Genomic DNA, 11890 nt, shown 5'->3' with positions numbered 1-11890 from the left:
AGAATCTTTGAGAACACAGACAGAACAACGAAAGAATGCTCTACATCTGTTTACACTAAAAGAATATGATAGAGTGGGGATAGAATGAGCATTCGCTCGTTTGATGTAAACCCGCCGATGTTCGCACATGCGGGGCTGTGAAGTACTGGAATTTAAGAGGGTGTAGAGGTGGTGATAACATCGATAAAATCGATAAACATATCGATGATATGTTTCGCAGCGCACTGATAGAAATTAGAGCACATTTGAGGTTATATCGCACCTCAGCAAAATGTGACTTTAGTCAAAATTAAAAAAAAAGTTTTATTTTTTTGCTTTTATTTTATTATTGTAGACAAGAAGAGTAACAACTCAAAATGTGAATAAAATATTTTTAATCCTATTTCTTTCAAATTTCTAGAAGTAGAAACATTGAAATAAATTTTATTTAAGATTGAATGAGACAAAAAGAAGTAAATAGCAAAGCATGGTATTATTAAAAAACGTCATGTTATCTAATATAAATTTATTACAATAAGAAAAAACAGTTTACGTTAAATATTTAATAAATTTATCATTTTGTTTGATAACTTTAATGTTTTTTCCGATTTTAAACATTTATTATAAAATTTTAATGTGAAGAATATTCTAATCCTAATAAATAAATTTAATAAATATTCCGTTGGGAAGTCTTTGCAGGAAGCTTTAAAAGGTGAGGTGCCTAAAGTGTTTCTTAATTTGTGACCTACATCATCTTCAATGACCAGTTGTTAAAAATTTTTGAAGAAATAAATATTCTAATTTAAAAATAAATTGTATGAACGAATTTGCTGGCATTTTCAAATAACCAGATAGGCTTTAAAATGCATACTGTTCGCGCAGCAATAAATGCCGGGACAAAATTAAAAAAAAAGGGGGTGCTGATTCAAAGCAAAATTAATAGATATAATAAAAATAAACTGAATTAAAGAAATTCTTGTTATATTTACCCAATTCTCTTTCCCTTCCCCAAATCACACAAAGGTTTTTACTTTCACAAATTACTAATAATCTAACAACTCGCGTGTTATCGCATTGAGAGTGGCGACGATAAGAGATCGATCAAAAAGATCGATCCAATTTTATCGTTTTAAACTTCGGCGGTTCAACTTCTACCGGCGCCCAAAAGGTGGCACTCACACATTCCGCCCACCAACAAAAATATAAACAGATTACAGGAATATAGATATTTTTTTTTATAATAGCGTGTAAGTTTTTTAGTTAAATGAACTAAAAAACTTACACGCTATTATAAAAAAAAAAAAAAAAAAATTTTCTGGTCAATCTGTACGCTCTGATAAATCGCCGAAGTAAGTTGGATCCTCTCCGGAAGATTCGACTCTACAAAGCGGTTATCAGACCTGCGATGACATACGCTTCTTCAGTCTGGGGTTACGCCGCGCACTCGCACGTGCAAAAACTCCAAGTGGTTCAGAACAAGGTCCTAAGGATGGCATTCGATGCTCCTTGGTTTGTCAGTAATGCGACACTGCACAATGATTCCCAGATGGTGACCATCGAGGAATTCATTCGGAACAAAGCCAGTACCGAGTTTACGCGGCTCGAAGACCACCCAAATCCCCTCCTAGCGGGATTAACGGATTACGACGTTGAACACCTTCGCCATAAACGGCCAAGGCTGCTTCTCGTCTGACGATCCGGGAACCCGACTGTCCTTTCCAAATCCACTTCCGATATCGCTAATTTAGCGAATATTAACTAATATATTTTCCGTCTGTTTTAGATCCGATGAAGAGGGTTAAGGCAGATTCCAGGAACCTCAAGAGGCCCGTCAAGTTCACCGTTCACCAGTTAAATGAACATTCCAGGAACCTCAAGAGGCCCGTCAAGTTCACCGTTCACCAGTTAAATGAACATGGAAATAAACAGGTAAGTAATGATAATTGGAACCAGAAATTAATCGACATTAAAGGTAAATTACATATTTCAATTTAAGTGGGCAACGGACAAATCTTCACCAACGGTCGAATCACGTGACCTTGTGTTGTTTTAACGGTCGCCACACGAATGACGCCGTCAACTCCAGGATGAAGCGCCTCGATTCTACCCATTTCCCACTGCAACGGAGGGCGCAATTCATTTTTAATGGTGACGAGATCCCCAACAGACGGACTCGAATCAGGAGTGTTCCATTTTTTCTTTGTTGAAGCGAATGTAAGTATTCAACGTGCCATCGTTTCCAAAAATCCTGGACCATTCTTTGTAATAGCTTCCAACGGTCCAAGCGATTGAGGGGTAATTGAGTACAATCTAAATCTAAAACAGAAGTATTTTGAGGTTCGAGGAATAAAAAATGGGCGGGAGTCAATGGTTGAAGATCATTTGGATCTTTGGTGATCGCCGAAAGCGGTCTCGAATTTAAAATAGCTTCGATCTGTGTAAGAACTGTATAGACCTCTTCGAAGGTAAGTTTCTGATCTCCGATGACTCTGATTAAATGTGACTTAACCAGTTTTACGCCCGCCTCAGCCAATCCATTAAAATGCGGAGCCCATGGCGGATGGAATTGCCACGTGAGTTCTAGCCTTTGTTACGGTTGGAGTTGATTTTGATTTTTTTTGAGGGTTTTTAAATGATTTTCAAAGCGCAATGGTTTATATTCGTTTATTTTATTGCTCGATGCAGAATTGAAAAATTGTATTTTTGTTTGAAAACATGTGGCGTGACGTCGAACTCGGAAAACCAGTTTGTGCGTGAACGATTGGTGCATTTTTCTGAAAAGAAGAGTTGAACGAAAGGTTTTGGGAAAGACGTTCGTTTAGAGTAAAAAGTTCTTACTTACCTTAGAAAAAGGGAATTTATTGAGCGATTATTCTATCCCATTGTAGTGTGGTGTGTTTTTGAGTATTTTTGGTAAACATCATCACCATTCGCTTATGCGGAAGTTATAACCTTTCGAAAAGAATCTGTGGAAACCGACCAACAACTAAGGTTTGTACACCATCTTGGCGTGAATTATCGATTTATCTGGAAACAAAAATTAATTTAAATATATTTAACTGTATCTAGGTTTCAACTTATACTAGTTTTCAAGATAGTACTAGTTTCGAATTTATAAAACTACTGTTCTACAAATTTTCGAGTACTCACCGTACTTAATTAATCAGGAGCAGATTGATTGGAGATCTTCAGAAGTGTTTACGTCATCGCTAGCGTGGTATCCTGGTGAACCTTGGTGGAGATCTAAAACAAAAATAAAAAAGATTGAAACGATGATAGCAGGTGAGGTTACGAGCGTTTCCAATATAAGAAAAATAACATCAAAGTTAGCCCACGTGATGGGGCGAATAGAAAGAATGAGTCCAAAGACCGCCGAACTAATTCAAAAACATTCGGAAATCCTTAAACGAGCCTTGAGTTGCGACTCAGATTTTCAAAATAAAGTTGAGGGCTTTAATGAAAGACAAGCCGAGCCAGCGGAACTAGCTATGGCTGAAAACGTGTTGGTACCCGACGCAGCTTCGACTCCTACACGTTCGGTTGTGAACATTAACGTCGATCCGACTCGAACTAATGTTACTACTCTTAATACTAATCCAAAATACATGTCGTTATCAAAATGGAATCTTCGATACTCTGGAGAAGATCCGAACCAAAGCGTGAATTCTTTCTTGGAGCGGGTTGAAGAGCTCAGTGTGAGTAGAGGTGTTGATGCCCAAATGTTGTATGAGGGAGCCGTAGAGTTATTTGAAGGTAGAGCTTTAGTTTGGTATCGTGCCAATAGGAAAAACTTGTTGAATTGGACCAGTTTGTGTCAGGGTTTAAAGGAAGAATTTCTGCCTCGAAACTACAACGAAAGACTTTGGGAACAGATTAAACACAGAACGCAGGCGCGAGACGAATCCATTGGAATTTATTTGTCATACATGAATAACTTATTTAGTCGGTTAAATTGTTCAGTATCCGAAAAAGTAAAGTTGCAAGTTATTCGAAGAAATTTACATCCCGTATATCAAAATAAATTATGTTTAGAAGATATCGATACTGAAAGTGAACTAGTTAGATTGTGTCGTAAAATTGAAGAAACTCAAATACAAACCGATGAATATGTTGCACCTCATCGTATATCAGACGATATTGAAAAGGATTTAGCCTATCCTATACATAATAATCGACGATTTACAACAACAGCTAATTCAGAAAAGAAGACATCTACAGATAATAGACGACCTATTGTGACCGTTAATAGAGAAAGCCCTAGTTCGTCACGAAATAATGTTACTCATAATCGAAATTCAGAGCAAAAATGCTTTAAATGTGGTTCTCCAGGTCATTTTGCGAGAGGATGTTCGTCTGGGATCATAAAGTGTTTTGGATGTCAGAAGGTTGGATTTACGAAACGAACTTGTCCTCAATGCTCGGGAAACTTAAATCGGGTTTAATAGATGGTCGACTATTAAAAGTAAAAGCCCAACAGACTACACCGGAAATGAAACTATATCAAGAAAATTCCTTGCTTTTGAATTTTATTTTGAAGCAATGTGGAGAGAATGAGTTGCCCTTTGTCAAGGTCAAAGTTTATGAAATGGAAATGTTTGGATTATTGGACTCCGGAGCAGATGGTATTTTTATGGGGCAAAAATATTTTGAACAGTTAAGAGTTATGGGTGTATCGGTAGAATGTAGTAAGATGAAATGTGTTGTGGCAAATGATTCTACTTTAACGTGTAGTGCAAAAGTTCGTGCTCCTATTTCATTAAAAGGTAAAGTTCATGTGTTTGATGTATATGTGGTACCGGAATTGAGATATTCATTAATTTTGGGAACCCCCTTTTGGATTAAAATGGGTGTTGTGCCAAATTTGCGTGATGGTGAGTGGTATTTTTCTGACCAGGATATGCAAAAGGTGAAATCTATAAATACATTGACAGGTACAGATGATTTAACAATGAATCAGAGAGAGCAATTAAGAAGAATTGTAGATGATTACTTTCATAAAATTAAAGATATACCTTTGGGTTGTACGACTGAAATTACACATAAGATTGTCACTAACAGTCCACCAATCAAGTCTCGATACTATCCTGTAAGTCCTCATATGCAAAAATTGATAGATGCGGAAGTTGACCAAATGTTGAAAGACGACGTTATTGAAAGAAGTACAAGTGGTTGGAGTTCACCTATTTTGATGATTCCAAAGAAGAACACTACATATCGCTTTTGTGTTGATTTTAGAAAATTAAATGCTGTATCCTACCCGAATGCGTATCCATTACCATATATTAGCTCAATATTGGACAAATTGGGAAACGCCAGATATCTAAGCAGTTTGGATATCAAAAGTGCCTACTGGCAGATACCCTTAGAAGACGAAAGTAAAAAATATACGGCATTTGCGATACCAGGACGTGGCTTGTTCCAATTTAAAAGAATGCCATTTGGCTTGAGCGGCGCTCCGGGAACATTTCAGAATTTGGTGGATAAATTACTGGGTCCAGAACTGGAGCCATATGTCTTTAAATATTTGGACGATATCATCATAACCACTCCAAATTTTGATAAACATTTGGAGGTATTAAAAGAAGTTTTAGCGAGATTATTTAAGGCGGGAATTACTTTAACAAGAGACAAGTGTTTATTTTGTAGAGAAGAGTTGAAGTATTTGGGCTATGTGGTAAATCGTTTAGGAATTAATGTGGATCCAGAAAAGGTGAAAGCTATCGTTGAGGTTCCTGTACCGAAAACCATAAAGGAAGTTCGTAGAATCTTAGGAATGATGTCATGGTATCGGAAATTCATACCAGATTTTTCGGAAATTGCTTCTCCACTTACGAACTTGTTAAGGAAGAATACTAAATTCCTTTGGAACGAGGATTGTGCAAAGGCCTTGCAGAGATTAAAGGATGCTCTTATTCAACCACCAATATTGGCTTGTCCGAATTTTGACTACCCATTTACGTTACAATGTGATGCGAGTGCGTATGGTTTAGGTTGTGTTTTAACTCAAAATATAAATGGTGAAGAAAAAGTGATAGCTTATCTTTCTCGTAGTCTGACTAATAGTGAAAGGAAATTTACCGTTACGGAAAAAGAACTATTGTGTGTGCTTTGGAGTATTGAGAAGTTAAGGTGTTATATTGAGGGTTTTAAATTTAAAGTTATTACGGATCACTATAGTTTGTTGTGGTTACACAATTTGAAAAATCCTCAGGGACGTTTGGGTAGATGGGCGTTAAAAATGCAACAGTATAACTTTGAAATAATCCATAGAAAAGGGAAGGAACATGTTGTACCAGATTGTTTATCTAGAGCTGTAGAAATTGACGAAGGAACTCAAAATCTTAATACTATACAAAAAAATCAAGAAAAGCGAGAAGATCGATGGTATAATAAAATGTATAATGCTGTAGAAAGAACCCCGTTGAAATTTTTAAAATGGAGAATTATAGATGGGAAGCTGTATAAAAGTGTCAATGTGTCTGAAAATGATACGATAGAGGAAGTGAATTTATGGAAATTGGTAATTCCTAAGCCACAAAGAAAGATAATGTTATCCGAAGCTCATGATAATGAAAAAGCAGGTCATGCTGGAATTTATAAAACTTATTATCGTGTAATGAATAAATATTTTTGGCCGCAAATGAAAGCAGATGTGGTGAGATATGTAAAGTCCTGTAAAACTTGTGCTAAATACAAAGTTGAACAACAAAAACCTGGCGGATTTATGGGTTCAAAACCGGAAATAAATCAGAATTTTCAATATATTAGTTGTGATTTGGCAGGTCCTTTTCCTCGAAGTTCAAATGGCAATGTTTTCATATTCGTCGTGACTGATTACTTTAGTAAATTTGTACTATTATTTCCTTTACGGAAAGCAACTTCATCTTCTATAAAAAAGATATTGGAAGAGCAAGTATTTTTGATGTTTGGAGTGCCTGAATTTTTACAAACGGATAACGGTACTCAATTTAAAAGTAAAGAATTGCGAGATTTGTTGAGGGAATATCGTATTCAGCCTATTTTTAATCCCGCATATCGTCCCCAAGCTAACCCAACGGAAAGGGTAAATAGAGTGGTTAAAACCATGATTGCTTCTTACGTGGGAGAGTATCATAGGAAGTGGGATGTCAATTTAGCTAAATTTGGTTATGCTATTAGATCAGCAACACATGAAGTTATTCAAACAACTCCAAATTTGTTAGTTTTTGGAAGAGATATAGTAATTGAGGGGGACGAGTACAAAGAAAGAAGAAGAAAGCATGTGATTTTAGAAGAATCTGAGAGAAGAAAAGATGAACTAAATAAGAAAAGAAAGATATTGACTGATTTGAAATGTATGGTAAAGGAGAGATTAATTAAAAGTATGGAGAAAACTAGAGAACGTTACAATTTACGGAGAAGGCCAATGAGTTTTGTTGTTGGAGAGAAGATTTGGAAAAGAGAATTTCCGTTATCAGATGCTCAAAGATGTATTAGTGCTAAATTGTCTGAAAAATACAGTGGACCTTATATTGTCAAAAATAGGAATTGATTAAATGTTTATGAGCTAGAAACGGAAGACGGCATATCAAAAGGCTGTTGGCATGTGAAGGATTTGAAACCCTATTATAACAAAGATTAGTTATTTGAAATTACTACGTAATTTCTAAGGGGAGGGGAGTTGTTACGGTTGGAGTTGATTTTGATTTTTTTTGAGGGTTTTTAAATGATTTTCAAAGCGCAATGGTTTATATTCGTTTATTTTATTGCTCGATGCAGAATTGAAAAATTGTATTTTATTTTTGTTTGAAAACATGTGGCGTGACGTCGAACTCGGAAAACCAGTTTGTGCGTGAACGATTGGTGCATTTTTCTGAAAAGAAGAGTTGAACGAAAGGTTTTGGGAAAGACTTTCGTTTAGAGTAAAAAGTTCTTACTTACCTTAGAAAAAGGGAATTTATTGAGCGATTATTCTATCCCAGTGTAGTGTGGTGTGTTTTTGAGTATTTTTGGTAAACATCATCACCATTCGCTTATGCGGAAGTTATAACCTTTCGAAAAGAATCTGTGGAAACCGACCAACAACTAAGGTTTGTACACCATCTTGGCGTGAATTATCGATTTATCTGGAAACAAAAATTAATTTAAATATATTTAACTGTATCTAGGTTTCAACTTATACTAGTTTTCAAGATAGTACTAGTTTCGAATTTATAAAACTACTGTTCTACTAATGTTCGAGTACTCACCGTACTTAATTAATCAGGAGCAGATTGATTGGAGATCTTCAGAAGTGTTTACGTCATCGCTAGCGTGGTATCCTGGTGAACCTTGGTAGAGATCTGAAACAAAAATAAAAAAGAAGATAAACCAGATAAGTGAATTTAACTATTTTAAATTACGAATCAACTTACCTGTGTCGAGTAACTAAGATTGAATTCTTTAGTTCGGTATTATCGTGATTGTACTTACCTTATTTGTTTATTGAATTCAACATCTGAGTTGAATAGTTTAATGATTTTTTTTCTCTTTCTTCGAAGTATATCATTTATTTGATTAGGAGTATTAATTGATTTTGATTTCAATAATTGAAGTTAGTAAATATTTTTTTGTTTTGTTTTCTTTATTTTGTTCGAGATATTATTTAAATTTTTTTTTATGCATTTTCTTAATGTTGTTGTGAGGGGAAACATAAGCTTATGCGGACCAAAGTTATTTATTTTTGTTATTGATTTTAAAAAGGTATTTTGCATTGCTTTAGAGTTTGAAATTTCTCTCAAAAATTTCTGGCGCTCAACATTTAATAAATTTAATTCGTATTATATTTTTTTTACATCACTGTTTTATTTACTCACACCCGTCTTCACTGAATTAGCCGTAAGCACCCGCAATAGGGTTACATATATTTTTTTTTGTGTCACCTTTGACCTGAAATCTTTGCCATTTCTTGAAGTCTATTATAGGTGCCCACGAAATTAGTTCCTTGGTCTGATAGAATGAGTGTACATCGACCTCTTCTGGATGTAAATCTTCTCAAAGCCGCAATAAAGGCCTCTGTGGAGAGATCTGAAACCAATTCTAAGTGTATGGCTTTTGTTGACGTACACACAAATACAGAAATATAAGATTTGATACACCTCGCTCCTCTACATCGACTGATTGTGGTATAAAGGGGTCCTGCGAAGTCCACAGCTACCCTGGAAAAAGCCTTAGCTTCAGCTACTCGAAATGCTGGCAGGTCCGCCATCAATGGTGCATATGAACGAGGCTTGCATTTTACGCAACGGATACATCTGGATACAACACGATGTACTAAACTTCTCGATCCAAGAATCCAATATTGTTGCATTACCAGCGATTGTAAGGTTCTTTGACCCACATGAAGATGTTTTTTATGAAGTTCTTCCACCTACAGTTCACTGACCCGATTAGTTTTTGGTAACAACACTGGGTGTTTATGATCAAATGGTATCACTGCATATTTTAAACGCCCGCCCACCCTAATTAAACCCTCTCTATCAATGAACGGAGCCAATTTTCGAAGAGGTTTAGGGGGTAATTGGTTATTTTTTATGGAAATGAACAGTGACGAAAAGTGTTGATTCTGAACGTGGCGGAGCATAGTAGTTAAAGCCTGCTGAACTTCAAACAAAGATAAGTTTATACCAGAACATCCTTTTTGCCTTTGACATAGATTTAGGAATCTTTGAATGTATGCTAGGATACGTTGAATTTTTGATAGTGAGGAAAATTTATTCAAAAGAATATCAATGATATTAGTTTTAATTTCAGTAGTTTGAACGAATTTCTGTTGTTGTTCACGTAGAATATCTTCTGTTTCAGGAATTTTATTGATAGATGGCCAATATTCTGGGGATTTATTAAGCCATGAGGGACCTTTCCACCACAATTCTGTGGCAATTAGTTGATCTCGGAACATGCCTCTAGATCCGCAGTCAGCGGGATTAGAGGACGAGGGAATGTATCTCCAAGAAGTTGACGGCAGAATGTTATTTATGTGAGACACACGATTAGCGACGAAGACCTTCCAACGACTTGGGGTGGAAGCAATCCACGCCAAGGTGACTTGCGAATCCGACCAGGCGGTAATTGATTTAAAATCTATAAGTGGAGACAATGTTTCCTTAATATTTTGCAACATGTCTGCAAGAAGAACTGCGCCACACAATTCCAAACGTGGAATTGAAATCGTCTTCAGAGGTGCGACACGAGCTTTAGCACATATGAAAGATGTGGTTATGGAGGTGTCAGTTTTAGAGCGTAAATAGGCAACTGTGCAATACCCCTGTTGAGAAGCGTCGCAGAATAAATGAAGTTGCACCGATTGAGTTTTAATTGGAATCATTAATCGAGGTAAACTCCATTCGGATAACACTGGAAGATTGTTTTTAAATGTTTTCCAATTTTCAGTTACATGGAGCGGAGGAGTTTCATCCCAAGATATTTTTAGTTGCCATAACTGCTGCATGTAAATTTTTGCTTTGAGGGTACATGGAGTAAGAAACCCTAGGGGATCGTATATTCGAGCGATCTCTGATAATATAGATCTTTTGGTACAAGGAGCCTGACGAGAGGAGAAAGAGTACTGGAATTGATCGGAGGTATTATTCCATTGTAATCCAAGCACTTTTCCGCAATGAGTGTCATCATAATCCAAGGATATTGGCATTGAAAGGTCAGTATTGGACACAGAACGTAATATTTCTTTACAATTGCTCGCCCATTTTCTTAGCTCAAAGCTTCCTCTTCCCAATAGATCAATCAATTCCTGCTGTACTTTCAAAGCTTCATTTATCGATTGGGCTCCTGCAACGATGTCATCCACATACACATGGTTGCGTAAAACCGTAGCTGCTCTAGGATAGTAATTCTCATATTTGTTGGCCAATTCCAATAAGGTCCGTAAAGCCAGAGAAGGTGCCGACGCTACGCCATACGTTACTGTGTTTAAACAATATTCCTCTATCGGTTCTGCAGGAGAGAACCGCCATAAGATCTTCTGAAACGGCCGATCAGAAGGGGATATCAAAATTTGCCGATACATCTGCTTAATATCGCAGATGAATGCATAGTTGAACCATCTAAATGACATTAAGATTTTTACGATATCCTGCTGAAGCTTGGGCCCAATTAATAAATTATCATTTAATGATATGCCATTAGACGTTATGGCAGAGGCGTCAAAAACCACTCTAAGTTTTGTAGAAAGACTATCTTCTCGAACAATACAATGATGTGGTATATAATAGGATTTTTCAGAAGGAGATTTTAATAATGACAAACGTGTCATGTGATTAGATTCAAGATAATCCTTCATAAATTTAACATAATCATCTTTTAATGCAGGATTCTTCAGGAGTCGATTTTCCAATAACAAAAAACGTTTTAACGCCATAGTATAAGAATTTCCAAGAACGGGTTCCTTTGTTTTGAATGGCAAGGAAACCATTAACCGACCAGAGGAGGTAAGTTGACAGTTCTTTTTAAAATGAGATTCACACATTTCTTCTGATGATGATAATGATGTTTCTTTTGGTGTGGATTCCAATTCCCAAAATCTTTGAATCGATTTTTCAAGCGAGGCATTGGTGGTTGAAAGGCAAGTTGAGTGATGATTTGGATTGGAAATAGAAGATTTTCCCATTATGATCCATCCGAAAACGGAATTAACCGCAATAGGCTCATTAGCCCTGAATGCGACCATCAGTAAATATTTGAGGCACCAGCTCAGCTCCCAATAAGAGATCGACGGATATCGTGGTAAGGTTTTTATCTGGATTTATGTTTAAGTGTTTTAGGTGTGAGTACATGGAGGTAATGGATGAAATGGATGGTTGGTTGGAACAAATGCTTGGTGTGATGATTGCTTTAAATTGAAAAGATGGTTGGTGAGAATGGATGGGTTGAACGG

The 11890-nt window shown here is 36.3% G+C and overlaps 1 protein-coding gene and 1 long non-coding RNA gene across 2 annotated transcripts; one reads left to right on the top strand and one right to left on the bottom strand.

Annotated features, from left to right (window-relative positions):
- The first annotated feature begins 1989 nt into the window (after positions 1-1989).
- On the top strand, positions 1990-2569 carry LOC139430936 (uncharacterized). Its single transcript, XR_011641296.1, has 3 exons — positions 1990-2193; positions 2249-2444; positions 2509-2569. It is a non-coding gene; the product is annotated as an uncharacterized lncRNA (long non-coding RNA).
- A 6798-nt stretch (positions 2570-9367) lies between these two features.
- On the bottom strand, positions 9368-11623 carry LOC139431375 (uncharacterized). The gene has a single exon (XM_071199033.1). The coding sequence runs from the start codon at positions 11621-11623 to the stop codon at positions 9368-9370; it is 2256 nt and encodes a 751-aa protein (XP_071055134.1).
- Positions 11624-11890: the final 267 nt, after the last annotated feature.

This window comes from Onthophagus taurus, chromosome 8 (assembly GCF_036711975.1).
Source record: "Onthophagus taurus isolate NC chromosome 8, IU_Otau_3.0, whole genome shotgun sequence".
Lineage (NCBI taxonomy): Eukaryota > Metazoa > Arthropoda > Insecta > Coleoptera > Scarabaeidae > Onthophagus > Onthophagus taurus.
The sequence above is the reverse complement of the archived record's forward strand: the minus strand, read 5'-3'. Positions and strand labels throughout refer to the sequence as shown.